The sequence below is a fragment of the Mustela nigripes genome, chromosome 3, assembly GCF_022355385.1.
Source record: "Mustela nigripes isolate SB6536 chromosome 3, MUSNIG.SB6536, whole genome shotgun sequence".
Taxonomy (NCBI): domain Eukaryota; kingdom Metazoa; phylum Chordata; class Mammalia; order Carnivora; family Mustelidae; genus Mustela; species Mustela nigripes.
Window position 1 is genome coordinate 54871867 of NC_081559.1, and position 18510 is coordinate 54890376.

At 37.1% G+C, this 18510-nt stretch overlaps 1 protein-coding gene across 3 annotated transcripts in view; it reads right to left on the reverse strand.

Moving 5' to 3' along the window:
- The window catches only part of CCDC148 (coiled-coil domain containing 148), a 237428-nt gene that overhangs the window by 134306 nt on the left and 84612 nt on the right, over positions 1 to 18510 (reverse strand). For all 3 annotated transcript variants that reach the window (XM_059394002.1, XM_059394004.1, XM_059394003.1), the window contains 2 exons: positions 7011 to 7149; positions 4642 to 4848 (listed from right to left, as the gene is read on the reverse strand). In XM_059394002.1, coding sequence (XP_059249985.1) covers positions 4642 to 4848; positions 7011 to 7149 — 346 coding nt within the window. The remainder of the gene's footprint in view (positions 1 to 4641; positions 4849 to 7010; positions 7150 to 18510) is intronic.

Sequence of the window (18510 nt, forward strand, 5' to 3'; positions counted from 1 at the left end):
CTGCTCATATTTACTCTTTGGAGGCTTCATCTCCAAAAGTTCAGAGACATTTGTTCACCATCTTGTGACCATGGGTCTCTGAGGAGACGCCATATTATATTGCTTCCAGAAACCAAGCCCCTGATTTCTGTGGGTGGGTACTCCACAGCAACCACTACACATCTTGGATTTGTCACTGAAGATAATATGATAAAATGCTAATAGAATGCCTGAGATGCAGGAACACTTCATAGAGTATACCCAATACACTGAACAGCAAGATACATGGGAAATAATCAAAACACAGCATTATTCTTGTTCCCCATTTAGATATTTCACTCGCCACTAGATGAAAACTAAGCAGAACCCATGGTTCACCCTTGGGTTACACAGGGTCTTACAGTCACTTTAAGTCACAAAATATAGTTAATCAAATTGCTCAGTTCTAAGAGATTAATCAACTCTTTCCTCTTTATTCAGACAATGACCTCTCGTTTTATTCCTTAGATGTTTAGACCATCAGAGTCCATGGGTAGGAGGGAGAGGGAACAATCTGTATATTGTACATATAGGAGAGGCCAGCAGAGTAGTCATTAGCCTGGTGACTGACAATGTCCCCCAGTAAACCTGGCAGGTGGTTAATGCTGACTCTTGCCCTCCTATAAGTTTTGTTGTCTGGATTGCCAGCTGGGAAACATTCCTGGAAACATTCCCCTGATGTGGGTCGTTAACATTTTCCTTTGTCTAGCTGCTTCTCTTCCATCTATCGTGTTCCCAATTAGGGCTCTTCTACCCCACATTTGGAGGGTCCCCTCCCCATTAGCAGAAGTCCTATTGGGAAGAAAAATCTCAGGCAGGCTGCCTTTGAAAACAACCCTGTGCTACTATGCAATGATTTCTTAAGCAGGGCACACACAAGATTGATAAATAGTAAGTATTTCATGAGGACCTTCCAGGTTCCATTTAGAATGTAAGAAGCTGGAAAGAATGTCACCTCCCACTTTAAGCACAAGGAAAAGCTATATCCGAACTTTTCTCAAATCCAGGACTGAGGTCACAGGGCAAATAAACCTGAGATTGAAAGAACGGGCGATGTTTCCAAGGAAAGAGGCAATACAGAAACTGACTTATTTGAGACAGAGCACCTAAAAAAGTCAAGGCCACTGTATACGTGGGAAAGAAGATTGCTGCTAATACTCTGTAATAAGTCAACAGTTAAATTTTTTGTAATTTGCTGTTGTCATAAAGCAGGGAGTATAGAACCCATGGAAGTTAGAGACACAAGGGAATTTACACCCTTTTATAGGCTTTTCTCCACAGAAAGCTCAAAAAAATAGATTGGGGTCAAAGGAGGTAAGCAGAGGAAGATTCTTAAGTTAATACAGGTCCAAGAAATGAAAAAAAAAAAGCCCTATGTAATTGGCTAACTCTTGGTTTTGGCTCAGGTAATGATCTCAAGGTCATGAGATATTGCCCCCCACCCTATCTGGGCTCTGTATTCAGTGGGGAGTCTGGTTGAGATTCTCTCCCTTTGCCTTTCTTCCCACCCTCTCTGTCTCTGTCTCTCTCTAAAAATAATAAAATCTTTAAAAGAAGAAGAAGAACAAAGCCCTACAGAATAAAAGTCACTGGGGGTGGGGAGGGATGTAGAGCAGGGAACCCACTGGGTACAAGTGTACACCTATTACAGCTGGGGGAAAAGACAAAAAACAAAGATACCCTCCTCTCTTGGGGTAACAGGGGAAGCTCTTTCCCACACAAGAACCACTAAGACACAGGACAGAGTTTGTCTGCCATGGTGAGGAGGCCAAGATCACGAGTAGGTTCTGGTCCCAAGACCAAGTGAAAAAACCTGCCTGAGCCTATTGCTGAACCAAGAAGGCAGAATGCCTCTCCCTTATCAGACACAGCCCATCAAGTGTCTAATAATAATCTACTACCGGGCAAGGAAAACCAGTGGCAAGTCCCTCTGAGGCACAAGCTCACAGGGAAAGCCTAAAGCCTACTCCACCCTAACCAAAAACACTAATTGCCAAATACTGAAAATAGCTGCTGAATGGATAAACAGTGATTAAACCACAGACTACTACTCAATAATAAAAAGGAACTACTATTGATACACATAACAAAATGGCTAGATCTCAAATGCATTATGCTAAGTGGTAAAAGCCAAACCCAGATTTCCACATACTATATAGTTACATTTATATGACATTCTAGAACAGCCAAGTACAGGGACAGAGATCAGTAGTTGCTGAAGGCTGAAGGTGGATGTGGCGTGGAGCACAAAGGGCAAGAAGAATTTCTGAAGGGTGATGAAGCAGTCTGTATGTTGCTTGTGGTGGTAGTTACATGTCATGCATTTGTTAAAACTCAGGGAACTATACACTAACTAAAACAGGTGATTTTATTGCATGTAATTTATATCTCAGACATTTAAATTAAAACAAAGAATTTCATTGAAACTAAGAACTTTTGTTGATCAAAAGCCACCATTAAAAGAATGAAAAGTCAAAGAAAGAAAGCAAATAGAATTTGCATATGGAATATATAAAGAGCACACAAATGAATAAGAAAAAACAGACAACCGAAATAGAAAAATGGGCAAAAGTCTTGAGGGGACATTTCACAGGAGTGATACCCTAAGGCTCAATATGCATGTGGAAAGATGCTCATCATCTGTTCTGAAGGAACAGGTCTTTGTTGAAGGACCACTATACATACAGGAGACTAGCTAAATTTAAAGATTGGCGATATCAATGTTGGTGAGGATGTGGAGCAACTGAAACCAGCGGCCAATTTGTATAACGACTTTGGAAAACTATTTGGCAGTATTTACTAAAGCTAAATACCCCTGATCTGGCAATCCCACTCGAAATATAAATCCTATAGAAATGAGTGCATATGTCTACCATAAGACATGTTCAAGAGTGTTCACAGGGCCATTATCATAATAGCAAAAACCTGGAAATAACATGAATTTCTATTAACATGATAACCTATAAATAAATTGTGGTATATGTCTATATATGCATGATTTGAGTTATATGAAATTCAAGAATAAGAAAAACTAATTTATAGTGATGAATTTAGAATAGTGGTTATGGGTGTGGGTAGTATATGCTAGGGAGAGACATGAGGGAACCTGAGCTACAGGAAATGTTCTCTTTTCAGCTCAGTGGTTTTTACATGCGGCAGTATAAATTTGTAAAATTTCATTCAATCACCCACTTCCCTTTTCTGTTCTTTACTGCATGTTTACCTCAATGCAATATAATCAAAAGAAAATAATCCCCCACAGCAGAGCTAAAAGTCTAATGATACTGTGCACAAAATGAATATAAACAAGACTCTGGAGTATATAGAGACTTGTCCTTGTCCCTGACATGTGTGTTTCTTATCGGCTGCAGATGGAGAAGAAATGTGCATTAGCTCTATAGTCCATGGTAGGCAGTTCAGGCTTGATGCAGCTTCTCTTCCTTCTAGATCCCAAGCTTATGCAATGCCCAATATAGTATCTTTTTGTTTAAAAAAAAATACGGAGTAGGCATTTCTCCTCTAATGTTTTAAAAGAGACATTTCTTTTTACATGCTGTTAATTGCTGTGGTATAACTATTAATTGCAGGTTATTTTTTTTTTCTACCAATAGAATAAAACTTCTTGTGCCATCATTCTCCTACCATGTCTTTTATCAATAAATAAAGGTTTGCAGGGGTGTCTGGGTAGCTCAGTTGGTTAAGCATCTGTCGTTGGCTCAGGTCAGGATCTTAGGCTCCTAGGATCAAGCCCCGAATTGGGCTCCCTGCTCAGTGGGGAGCCTGCTTCTCCCTCTGCCTGCCGCTCTCCCTGCTTGTGATCTCTCTCGCTGTCAAATGAATAAATAAAATCTTTTAAAAAATAATAAAAATATATAAATATTTGTGTACTTTACTGTAGATATGCTGTACCTCAACACAATTTGTTTAATAGTCCTGCCAAGGAAGGCTATATACACCTCAGGCCTTCAGGACTCATGCACCAGTGAGCAGTCTGGGGAATGAAATTATTCCCAACACAGCAGCCATCTTTGTTTTCAATTCTGCCATGGAGGCAGATCCTCTGGCTTCCTGTGACCATGAAACACTAGTCCTCAAGCTCCAACTGCAGGGGTTCCCCACTAACCTCTCCAAGCCATCCCGGAGACCCCCTCATTGGATCTGAGGAAGAGGAATGCCCCATCCACTCCACCTTTCATTTTGCCCATCAAGCTCCCCACAACATATCTCTTCACAAATCTTCTCTCCTCTTCATAATTTCACATCTTTAATGTGAATGAGAAGTCCAAGAGTGAGCTCAAATCAGACTCTACTCTCTAGTTACTTTCTGCATTTTCATCCAGCACCTCTTAAGTAGCATTTGTAGTTCGTGTTGGATATCACTTAATCCAGATTTGAACATTGACCTGTCATGATAACTTCCACTTGAACCATAAGAAATTGTTGATTGTTGACTACTGTTGATCTAAAACAATTGTAATTTCATATGGTTCCAACTAAAAGTTTTATTCAAAATAAAAGTTTTAGAGAAAACTGAACTTCAGGTTGGGTTTGAGCAAACAGGACAGTGGGCTCTTAAATGAATGCCAGAGCAAATCCCTAAACACCCTCAGCAGAGCATCTCACCTTGGCTTTCAGAAGTGCACACAGTTCCTGCTGCTTTCTCCTGTCCTTAGCCAAAGTGTCCTCCATTGCGTGTGTTGCACAGGCCTCAGTGAGGGTCAGCACAGCCTTCTGGATAAAGTCTCTCCTGTTCTTATTCCAATTTGATATCAGGATCCTTCGCTGCTCCCTGGCAAAGCGATATTGATCACAATATTTCTCATGTTCCACCTGAAAAGAAAACAGATGGCAAACACTTATGAAGCTGAGACTATGCTTTATGTCATTGCTACAAAAAATGGATAAAGTGAATCATAACCAGTAATTTTGAAAAATCGGAGACAAACATCTTAATAGTGAATGCAGCAACCAGGACCAGGTACAATTCCCCAAGTTCTGAGCCTGTGGCTAACTGGTGACTAAGGACCAGTTGTTTAATGTTTGTAGGTCCTTAGTTTCCTTGTATGGGATGGAGTCTGATTAGGCAGCCCTAAAACACCTTCCATGTCTACATGGCAGTGAATTTATTCACAGAAAATATTACTTCCCTTGAATATAATTTCAAAAATATGCCATCTGTAATTTAGTTTTGGTATTTTAAAAATTACTTCAAGTGCTTCACTTAGACACATGCTAATAAACATAAAATGCTACCATAATCTCCAAAATTCAGTTTGCCCTTGATTACTGATATATTCAGGTTTTAGGATGTCTGAACTCAAAGGAATTACAGCAGTCATATTAGTTCTTCCCATCCTACAGTCCTGTTGGACATGATATTCTCACATGGGTACTGGTAGTTCCTGCTGGCAGTGAATCCCAACCAAGAAAGATCTCAGAGTCTTGAGGGAAAGTCTTGAGGGGAAGAACAGGAATGGAGATTGCCTGAGTCATTTGAAAAGCCTTTGTAGTGATTCTGAAATGTTCTCTATATGAAGTTGTGCCTTCTGAAATTGAGAGCCACTGACCCTCATAATTCTTTATCTTGCCAGTATAGACCACATCTCTGAATTTATACATTATTTAACCCCTAAGTGGTGTGAGAAAAGAATCAAGCAAGAAGGATAAGGTTGTTCTAAAATAATAATCCAGGTATGGTTAATTAGGTACATGATGAAACAGGCTATGCATTCAATTAAACCAAATATTAGCTGCTAAAATATGTTGTGGAAACTTCTGAGCTTTGTTCCCAAAAGTCAAAAATATACTAAAAATCTCTAAAACACTAAGAAAGGAAGCATATACCATGCAGAAATGCATACTAATCAACCCATTGTAAGAAGTGAATACAAAAATCTTTATCATGTTAATAGGTCAATACAAAAAGTTAAAAATCATAACTGGTCACAAAAACAAATAGAATCAACAGGGAATAAAAAGAAAGGTCTAATTTAATAAAACTTTAAAAAGATAGAGTGAATTATTTATTATATAACATGTTTTTTATATAATAGGTATCTGCTATAAAATAAAGATCAAAATTAAAACAATCATTTGGTGGGGGAATCGGGGATAGGAGAGAATGGTCATACTAGATGTGTGACCTTTGCTTCAGTTTCTTTATCTGAAAAATATAATAAAAATAGTACTCTTTCATCTACTTCTGTGTGTTATAGAAGTTTACTCATGACTGAAATAAGGTACATTCTATACACATGTCGGTACTATTGTTACCTGCTTATTTAAAATAATTACAAAATGCAGAGTATGTAATAATATTTTATAGCATGGCCCATTTAAAAGTTTACATGTGTTTGTTTACATATATATTTTAAGATGAGTCATTGTAAAGTTAATTGGCAACATGGTAACTTCTGTTTTCTTGTCTTTGTGGTCTTATGAACTAAAGACCCTTCTCAGGGAAATTTCAGTCATGACTTTGAGTTCTAATTTGGGGCATTTGTATTTCAGATCCATCTAGGGTGATCAAATGGAGATGATGTTGTGGGGATGATATAAGTAAGCACCAGCCCCCAAGGCAAGTGCTGCCTTCCCCATGACTAGAAGGGCTACGATGTGACAGGCTCTGCAGATAGATGGGTAGCAGGCACCCCACTTTCAGGCAAGAGCCAGAGATTGCAGAACCTCTGAGAGCAGGCAGGTGAATGCACAGACACCTAGAGGTCAATTACGGGCAGAGCAACCCAGGAAGTCACAGTAAAGATCTCTCGGGCAGGTAAGCATAGAAGAATGAATGTTGCCTGAAGGGTTCTCTACATTCTTATGCACCATATGACTTGAAAAATGGGAGACTTTCAACTTATATCTCTATTATTTGAGAGAGTGTAGGAAAAAAAAATTTTAGAGCACCATTCTAAAAATATAAATTTTGCCTAGTAATTATTGACCACTAAAGCAATTTAACTTGCTTTTATATAGGGTCCTGTACTCACCAAATCATGCCTAGATCTGTGAGGAAAATATCTTTGTAACATGTTCAGATACAGAGTTCTTCTGTTACAGAGCTCTCCAGGATACTGATCCAGAACAGCCTGGTAAATCCAGTGTTCTTCTTCACTTAACTGGAAGTTTCTAGAAGCAAGAAAAGTGTCACAACACATTGTTAAGCAATCACCGAGTTTGAGGGAATTCAAACTGCTCAAACTATTAACAAATGGTACTGATTATATAAAATGAAGTCTGGGGTTGGTTTTTTAAAATACATTATAGCCAAACTATATGTCTGCTATAGAAAAGGTTTTAAATCCTAATACGATGGGTTCTTCAATCCTTTATTGGTCTTACTACAAGTTCCAGGCATAATTTCAAGAAGTTTGCAAAGTGACATAATATTTTTAAAATATTTATTCTATCCTCCCTATAAGAATATTTAAAAATTCACAATCAATGAGTGAAATAAATGAACATTGGGAAATAAAACATACAGACTAAAATGGAATTTTTATTCCTGGAGGAAAACACAAATGTACACAGTTAAATGAACGATTTTACAAAGGAAATTAAGGCCTGAGGAAAGCACTTATTTAAGGTTTCACTTTAAAACAAGTCTAAAATTATCATTAATTTACTCTCTCAACTTCTCGTGTGGTAGGATTAAGACTAGATAATGTTAGTGAGAAGATTACCAATGGCATTAGATTTCAGATCACTGAAAAAATCATTTGTAAACAGGACCTCTTCAAGGCCCTACCTAGTAACATGTCCACCCCAGTCCAAAATGCCTTTTTCATTAAAGGGCACTCCTAGGCACGGGCCTGGTTTGTGTTTTACATAAGGTATTAGCAAAGCCCTATGCAGAGTGGAAAGGGTGTGATATCAGCTTAAACTCTAAACTGAATTAATGCCTCTTTATTATTCTGGGTTTATTTGCATATTGTTATTCTTGTTTAATAAATTGGAATAATGAAATACAAATGCAATCAGAGTGAATATTATTAGGAGCAAGTATTTCTTTGATCCAAGATGGAGACTTGCTATTGTTTATTTCTACTATACCAAAGATCTTTTACTTTAAAGTTAATAGTGCAATTCAAAGAATTCATAATATATCTTCTATGCCCTTGAAAAATACTTGACAATTTAAAATGAATAAAAACCTCTTTAAATCAGTGATACTAATGGGAATTCCACTGTCCTCATATCATACAAAGTTACCTGGTTTTTGTAAAGTGTTTCACTATTCTGGTAAGTAGCAAGAAAAAAAAATTCTCTTTCAAAAAAGATAATCTTCACTAACAGCTCTATAATGGGAAGAAAAAGAGGCATGGAGGTATTTTACCAGAAGAAGCATACTCCACAGTTCTTCCATATGATATAATCTATTGCAGAGAAATAATTTGAGACAAGTTCATTCATTGAACACACTGAGTGTATTGCTTCTGTCTGAATCAGGTATAAATGTATCGGCATTCAAACAAAGCATTTCATATAGGGGTATTAAGTCTGTGGAAACACTTGCCTAAGTGTACTTGGCATTTAGAACACCCTCAAGACTTCATGGGTAATACCTAAGGTCCTCTCTCGAACTCATTTTGTTCACAATAACAAAAATGCATTTTAATAGCAAAGTTGGCCACATAAATTCTCTATTACTACACCACAAGTAACAACAACAATAAAAAAATAGACCTGCAGTCCATGTCTTCATTTATGCTTTTAAACTATTTCTATAATCACAGGGACTTGAACATAGTTTGACTTTCCACTTTTAATTACAAATGCGTATGTATGTGGCAGGGTATGCTGAGGAGGGGAAAATAACAGATTTGAGGTCAATAAATTGTCCATTTTTTGTTTGTTTGTTTGTTTTAATTTATTTTTTTATTTATTTTTAGCATAACAGTATTCATTATTTTTGCACCACACCCAGTGTTCCATGCAATCCGTGCCCTCTATAATACCCACCACCTGGTACCCCAACCTCCCACTCCCCGCCCCTTCAAAACCCTCAGATTGTTTTTCAGAGTCCATAGTCTCTCATGGTTCACCTCCCCTTCCAATTTCCCCCAACTCCCTTTCTCCTCTCTAACTCCCCATGTCCTCCATGCTATTTGTTATGCTCCACAAATAAGTGAAACCATATGATAATTGACTCTCTCTGCTTGACTTATTTCACTCAGCATAATCTTCCAGTCCCGCCCATGTTGCTACAAAAGTTGGGTATTCGTCCTTTCTGATGGAGGCATAATACTCCATAGTCTATATGGACCACATCTTCCTTATCCATTCATCCGTTTAAGGGCATCTTGGTTCTTTCCACAGTTTGGTGACGGTGACCATTGCTGCTATAAACATTGGGATACAGATGGCCCTTCTTTGCATTACATCTGTATCTTTGGGGTAAATACCCAGTAGTGCAAGGCAGGGTCATAGGGAAGTTCTATTTTTAATTTCTTGAGGAATCTCCACATTGTTCTCCAAAGAGGTTGCACCAACTTGCATTCCCATCAACAGTGTAAGAGGGTTCCCCTTTCTCTACATCCCCTCCAATACATGTTGTTTCCTGTCTTGCTCATTTTGGCCATTCTAACTGGTGTAAGGTGATATCTCAATGTGGTTTTAATTTGAATCTCCCTGATGGCTTGTGATGATGAACATTTTTTCATGTGTCTGATAGCCATTTGTATGTCTTCACTGGAGAAGTGTCTGTTCATATCTTCTGCCCATTTTTTGATATGATTGCCTGTTTTGTGTGTGTGAGTTTGAGGAGTTCTTTATCGATCCCGGATATCAACCTTTTGTCTATACTACCATTTGCAAATATCTTCTCCCATTCCGTGGATTGCCTCTTTGTTTTGTTGACTGTTTCCTTTGCTGTGCAGAAGCTTTTGATTTTGATGAAGACCCAAAAGTTTATTTTCACTTTTGTTTCCTTTGCCTTTGGGGATTCATCCCTGGGCTACAAGGATGGTTCAACATTCGCAAATCAATCAATGTGATAGAACAAATTAATATGAGAAGAGAGAAGAACCACATGGTCCTCTCAATCGATGCAGAAAAAGCATCTCTCACCACTCTTGTTCAACATAGTATTAGAAGTCCTAGCAACAGCAATCAGACAACAAAGAGAAATAAAAGGTAACCAAATTGGCAATGAAGAAGTCAAACTCTCTCTCTTCACAGATGACATGATTCTTTATATGGAAAACCCAAAAGACTCCACCCCCAAACTACTAGAACTCATACAGCAATTCAGCAACGTGGCAGGATACAAAGTCAATGTACAGAAATCAGTGGCTTTCTTATATACTAACAATGAAAATACAGAAAGGGAAATTAGAGAATCGATTCCATTTACTATAGCACCAAGAACCATAAGATACCTGAGAATAAACCTAACCAAAGAGGTAAAGGATCTATATTTGAGGAACTACAGAACACTCATGAAAGAAATTGAAGAAGACACAAAAAGATGGAAGACCATTCCATGCTCTTGGATCAGAAGAATAAACATTGTTAAAATGTCTATACTGCCTAGAGCAATCTATACTTTTAATGCCATTCCGATCAAAATTCTACTGGTATTTTTCAAAGAGCTGGAGCAAATAATCCAAAAATTTGTATGGAATCAGAAGAGACCCCGAATCGCTAAGGAAATGTTGAAAAACAAAAATAAAACAGGGGGCATCACGCTACCTGATTTCAAGACTTACTACAAAGCTGTGATCACCAAGACAGCATGGTACTGGCATAAAAACAGACGCATAGACCAGTGGAACAGAGTAGAGAGCCCAGATATGGACCCTCAACTCTATGGGCAAATAATTTTCAACAAAACGGGAAAAAATATACAGTGGAAAAAGACAGTCTCTCCAATAAATGGTGCTGGGAAAACTGGGCAGCTATATGTAGAAGAATGAAACTCGACCATTCTCTTACACCGTACACAAAGATAAACTCAAAATGGAAAGACCTCAACATGAGACAGGAATCCATCAGAATCCTAGAGGAGAATATAGGCAGTAATCTCTTCGATATTAGCCACAGCAACTTCTTTCAAGATATGTCCATTTGCTTTAAGTTGTCATCCATCTATTTGGTGGATGCTGTTGGTACCATGCTAGATCTCCCTTATTAGCTAGACGTCCCATCACCAAGATGCTGATAATCCACAGATGCACCTGTTTCTCAGCAGAATTGCCCCAGACCAAATGGGAGAAGCCCAGGACGCTTCTCTCCCACCCATTTTTGAGGGCAGCTGCCACCAACGTTTGGCTGATATGGGGGTACAGAAGGTCAACCCACTTGCCTCACGATGGAACCAACTCTGTGATACCATTCATGCTCTAGAATTTCACTGTGGAAGCAAATTGCAGACTGTTTCCACTGAGTTCACCTCCATGCAGAACCATTTCCCCCTCCTCTTTCTTTCTTTCCTTACCATCCTTCTCCTGAGAGCATTGCCCAACAAATCACTTGTTCTTACAATTCCTGTCTCAGCTTTGCTTCTATAGAACCTGACCTAAGATTGTATCTAAGCCATCTTACCCATAATTTTCAAAAAATAGTCTTAATCCTTTGGTAAATGGAGAAGTACTTCTAAGCTAATTGCTTTGATGATCTCTCATATTGAATGGTGGTGCAAGATTTCGGCTACACTCAAAGAGAAAGTGCAAATGGCAAACATTTACAAAAATGCTTTTCAAATAAAAGCACACATTAAGCAGTGTGCATTGCTATAAATAAATATAGCAGCAGGAGAATCTGTGGCACTGAGTGCATTTTTACGTATTGTGTGAATGTATTAATTACGTGCCATTATAGTGACAACATTAAAACCACTTAAACATATGAAATGATAATATAACATCGAAACTATTTCAAACCAAGTATGCCACAAAAGATCACATCCATTTTGCTCTTCTTATTGATTTTAGAAACCTCACATTTCAACAACTTTTTCCAATTACCACAGTTATGCAAACTGTAAGTCATTTTTCTAGTATACATAGAATAAAAACAAAAAAACATACTTTAAAATGATACATAAATACAACATTATTATTTTAGAGTATTTATAGCAGTTTTTAGAACCAAAGGCTTAAATTTTGAGGCAAATACTCATACTGGCAATAGTAATAGCATAGTCATACATCTCCATTAGGATGCTGTTTGTGAGGGAGAAAGCCCCCACCATTATATATATACTGAGTCTCCTGGATAGTAAAAATCTAAGAGGAATATTCAAATATAATGGCCTCTTCAGAATAACAAAGTAGCTGTTTTCTATTTAGCCTCTAAAATAAAATCAAATTTAATAAATCTGAATTTCTAAATTCCAATCTGGACATTTATCTTTCCTAATCAAACATCTTTTCATTGTACAGAAAAACGTATGTAAAATAGCTAAGCTATACAAAATAACTAAGGTTAGCTTTTTTTTTTTTTAAGTTTTATTTATTTATTTGACAGAGAGAGAGCACAAGCAGGCAGAGTAGCAGGCAGAGGGAGCAGGAGAAGCAGGCTCCCCACTGAGCAAAGAGCTTGACCTAGGACTCAATCCCAGGACCCTGGGATCCTGACCTGAGTCAAAGGCAGTTGTTTAAGCAACTGAGCCACTCCGGTGCCGCTAAGGTTAGATTTTACCTTCAAAGTTCCTGTTTAATTTAATTGCTTTGCTGGTGATTCCAATGACAGAAGTAGCTAAGTTATATAGCTATTAAAAGCTCTTCTAATCATTTACCTACTTTCTGAATTTGAAAAGTGACTCCATAATTTTAAAAAATTTAAAGAAGGCTTTAAAATTATCCTAAACTTTTGCAATTTTTAAATTATCTTTAGAGAAAAAAAATCTTTGGCAGGTCTGTGCAATTTCTATTCTTTTTTGTCCATCCAAATTTTCTGATTTAAAATGTTTCATAGTTTTCATCTTTATAATAGCATACCAAGATTTTACAGTTTCTAGGCTTACTGGGCACTTCTAATACTTCAGGAAATTCCAGACTGTAGAAGTGTAAAATATCTACAGTTCAGTCTCCACCTACCATCCCTGCCCCATAATGAAGTCCCATGATATAATTTTAACATGATATCCCAGGATGTGATACAAAATGGGTAATTCAGAAAAGAATGACAGCAATAAGAATCTAACTACACCAAGGCTGACTGTCTCCCTAATTCTACCTGTTTGAATCATTCCAAAAATTCTAAACTGACTCATAATTAACTTAGCCACCAATTTTCTTCTTAGTCATGCTTAAGTCATTTCCTTAAGGTTTCAGCTCTATGACATCAGCACACATTTGTGGTGGGGGGAGAAGCAGAGTGGCAAACAAGGTGACAAGTACTTTATCAGCAGAGACAAGTTTATGAAATTAACCATTATGTTCACAAATGGCTGAAAGTTGTTTTATAACTTTCTCAGAGTGAAGGGAGATTTCCAGCAAAATGGCAGTACCTCCTGAAGCTGCCTGATATATCTAATAGCTAGCTGAAGATTGAATCTGGCCTGGAGAAAAACTCTGAACTCTTCTAGTGTAACAGTGGCAGGAGACATCTAGTGCTTCTCTCCACTAAGTAGAATTGCAAGGAAACACTGGTGGATTAATGTGAGTAAAAGATAGCTCTGATGTAATTGGCTTTTGGGGCTGTATTGGGTCTGACCCTCTAGGAGATATAACTTGACTCTACTTTTTAATGTTGTCTTTCCAAATCAGACCCAAACACTGAATCTAATTAGCCTGATTCCTGAAACTGTTACCCCACCCAACTACCACAATACCCCACTCCCATTATCCAAATATAAATCTATCTTTGGTTTCCGGCCAGGTTTACAGGGGGCTCCGGAGCCTTAGAGTTACTTCTGACCAACAGAATCTTCTCCTTGGATTTTGTTTGAGTAAGTATATTGTCTTTCCAGAGACCCATTCTTACTTAGCAGTTCTCACTTCCAGGGTCCTCAGGCTCTGCCCAGTCTGCCTACTTATGTGGAAGTTAATGGCTAGAATAATAATAAAAATAATAATAATTATTATTATTATTATTATTATTATTATTAATAATAAGTAAGGCCCTCACTTGTCAGCCTTTTGGCTACGATCAGTTGTAGATGTATAGCCAAAATCCACTGAATTAAAGAATCAACAACAAAATTGCCTATAGGGTAAAGCCAGAACTTACATCAGCATCCAAAGCCACAGTCTCCTGAGAGCCACAGAAAAGTGAAAATATGGCAGGGCTCTAAAATTGATGACTCCAGAATTTCTTCCAGAAGGGTTTAGGGGCATGAATCTGGCCAGAGGAGGAGGTTAAGTGATTTATATGGAAGCTGCTATTGATATGGCAAGCACACTGTTTTTTCTTAGATTTTTTTTTGAGGAGGAGGAGTTGTCATAGAAAGCTCGATTTTTTACTTAGAATGTATATTTTTTAGAAGTGCAGTAGCTGGAATGATGGCAAGGCTCCTAAACCATCCTTTGTCCCTACATCCATCCACACAGTTTTAAGAGGCAATATAATTCCTAGTGGGAGTTTTGAGATCGTATGATCAAGATAAAACAGCCTATTAAAAGTAACACATAATGGCTCAACCACTCCACATGCTATGTTTTAAGTAATTATATTCATCATAAGTGTAAGGAAAAGGTAAAAAGTAGCAAACATTTTCCCTATTCCTGCTTCTGCTCATCAGAATCCTTATTTTATTCAAGATCTACCTTTCTCCAGAGAGCATCCACTCCAGGGAAGGTGGGCACCATCCCCATCCCTGAGACAGAATCTTGACTGATTTTAAGCCGTTTACAGACATCCGTTCACAAGCTTCCTATTCTTCTGGCCAATGTTTGGTATAAGTATGGACAAAACACCCAATTCTGGCCAATGAAATGTGAGAACTAGTCTTCTAAGGCAAAGGTTTCCTAGCTTATGAGGAAGAAAATTTCTTTTTCTGCCTCTGAGTGTTATGGTGGGAATTGCTGCAGGAAGTCATCTACCTTGCAGGAAAGCAGGGCAAGAGAATGCAGAAAACCAGATTTCACTGTGCTTGGACTTCTCTACTTCTGCATTTTATGGGAAATAAGACATCACTGTTGTTTAAGTGACAATGACTTAAGTTGGGATTCTCTTACTTACAGCCAAAGATACCCTATTTGATAGGGTATCTTGAAGGAAAGAAAAATGACTTTTTAAATGTGTCCAGAGACACCATTTACACTAACATTCCTCTGATGATTGGTAACTGACAAGTATTCAACATCAAGGACCATTTTAAAGGCAAAGACCCAGAACTAAACAAAACCAGCTCAAACTCGAATGTATACAATCAGTAAAAGATGACCTACAAACACACAATGTGCTCTATTCTTTTTAGTCCTACTGAGCCAGAACTTGCCCCCATGTACCAGTTATTTTTCATTTGGGGGAAACAAGAACATTTTTAACTGCAATAAAGGTGAAGTGAATAAAGTTACTTATATAGACATTATGACTCAGTTTCCCAGATTCAAAAACAAGAATAATAAAGCTGGCCTATTACTTTGGGATGGCATGAGGAAACATTTAATAAACCATTGAGGGCTTCTGACACTTTATTTATTTATTTATTTATTTATTTATTTATTTGGCTCCACACCCAAAGTGGGGCTCAAACTCACAACCTTAAGTTTAAGAGTCACATGCTCTAATGACTGAGCAGGGCAGGTGCCTCAGGCTTTTGAAATTTTAAATGCCACATAAAAATGTTGTAATATCACCTCAAACCAACTATCAGTTGTCATTAAGAAATTATAAGAGTAGATTAGAGGACTGATGATTCTCTTTCCTAGAGAAGTTTATTATTTTTTAGACATTATCAATATTCAACTTTATATTCTTATATAAGCACTAAGACGGCAGATAAACATAAGCCTGAGAATGGTTATTATCATTTCTTATGTTACTGGTTCTCCATAGACTCAGTTCTAATGATACAGTTTCCTCAAAGGATTGGACCTCAAGGTACAAGGAGTAGGAAAATCTTGTTATGAACAATTGATTTGATATATAAAATAGGCATTATAATTCCTCTCTTGTCAAAATTTGGCAATCCTGTCCATAGTAATTTTAATCTTGTCTTTGTTTATAGCTACACATATTTTATTATGTTAATAATAAACTCTATCTGTATTATCCAGGTTAAAAAATAACATATGTCAATTGTCCTGGACACAAATCTCTCAAGCTGCTGTGTTTCCATTTTCTCCAATCTGATTTACTCAAGATTAATTTGATTTCCTATCCACCAAAGAACAGAAACCTCTCATAAATGACTCTCACTCCTTCATACTATAAAAAGCAGATTTTTCAGTCTCCAAAAATATTAAAAAATGTAGCCTCAAACACCACTACACTGTGTAGTTTCTAGCTGAAACAATTTTATCAAGAAGGTAGGTATGGGCTTCAGTGATACTAACAATAAGGACAGTTGAACCTAGAAACTTACAGCTACTATTTCTAGATTTAACCTCACAGATACATTTAAACAAACATAACATCCAAGTAAACATACAAGCTGAATTATTAATCAAGCAAGGCAAACTCTAAGACTAGCTTTTCAGGTATCCTATAGAAAATGAATCCATTTTTCTCCCTTGATAAAATGCATTACACTATAGCCAAAGAACTTAAAATATACTTTATTCCCACAACAAACCTGAAGTAGGTTAAACAGTTGTCAAATATGGCTTTTAGTTCAAGAGTCATAAAGTAATTAAGTATTTTCAATGATGTATTTCTTTTAAGAGAAAGTTATTAAATACATATGACAAAAAATAAATTATAGTCTACAATTATGACCTCCCTCTAAAAAATATAAATTGCAAAATCAGGTTGGACAAACCATGTTGGAATACCACAAGAGAAAATGAGAGTTGCAGTTACCCAGGTGTTGCTCAAGTAGGTCTTATAATCAATGTAACTAAGTGAACACACCAATGTTCAAATAACCATGTTCCTAATTCTGAGCACTTTTCCACTTACTAACTACCCTTGACATACAACCAGCCCAGACCAGAAATGTAGAACCTGAGACTGGACATCCCTAGGCAAGGAAATTTTCCAAAATTTCTGAGACTACATTCTCTAAAAAGAATCCCATCTGGTAATTAAAGCCCTGTTGTTTTAACTTGTAACGTCATCAACTAAGCAAGTATCAGTTATTCCGTCCCTTTTCTTCTTTTTCTTCTATCTTGTATTCATCAAGCAATATCCTCATATGTAAATATTTATTTATTAAAAATACTTAGGGGTGCCTGGGTGGCTCAGTGGGTTAAGCCTCTGCCTTCAGCCCAGGTCATGATCTCAGGGTCTTGAGATCGAGCTCCACATCAGACTCTGCTCAGCAGACAGCCCACTTCCCCCTCTCTCTCTGCCTGCTGCTCTGCCTACTTGTGATCTTTCTTTGTGTGTGTGTGTCAAATAAATAAATAAAATCTTTAAAATATATATATTTTAAAGAAAATTACATGAAGTCACTCATTGTTTCCTGAGTGCTGAGTTTCTGATGCTGGCTTTTATCTTTTTCATCTTTTTGCTGATTCTGTTGGCAAAACTTTCACAAAAGACAGTGACAGAGCTATGCTATGTAAATAAGTACTGAAAAAGAGAGAGAAAGAGAATATGAACAAGACACTGGGGATATTCGCACAGGATTATAAAATCCAACGAAATCCAAAAGATGAAGCAAACAATGGAATGTCTGTTGGCCAATGTATAAAGTGTTTCTACTTTTCTGGAGAGCAATATAGCCATACTCTCAAAAGTATTATAATTTTTCAATCCCTTTGACTCAGCAATTCCATCTCTAGAGATTCCTGTTAAGGGAATATCATGAGATTACTCAAAATATAGCAACAGAGTTATTTGTCCCAAGGTTTTTAACCAAATATCAAAATGTATACTAAGTAATTGTCTAAAGCCAGAAGATGGATTGAATTTATCTGGTACAACGACATATTGTAATGTCATGTGTATAATAAAAAATACGTTGTAAAGGAATATTTAATACAGTGATCTAAGACATAGGTTAGTAAACACTGATTGGAAAAATGAATAATATTAGATTTGATTCACAAACAGGAAAAATAACGAGTAGGTGTAGAGTATGTTTTCATTTTTATAAACATACATTTTTAATGTATATATATAAATATACATTTTTATAAACATTTCATTTTTATAAACATACATATAATTTAAATATATAAATTGTTACCAGAGACTGTCTCTTGGTGTTGGGAACTAAAGACTAACTTTTACTTCCTTCTCTTTGCTTGCCTTGGTTTTTTAAACATTTTCTGTAATGAATGTAATTATTTCTGTATTAAAAGAAAAAATACAGGGGCGCCTGGGTGGCTCAGTGGGTTAAAGCCTCTGTCTTCGGCTCAGGTCATGATCCCAGGGTCCTGGGATCGAGCCCCACATCGGGCTCTCTGCTCAGCAGGCTTCCTGCTGAGCAGA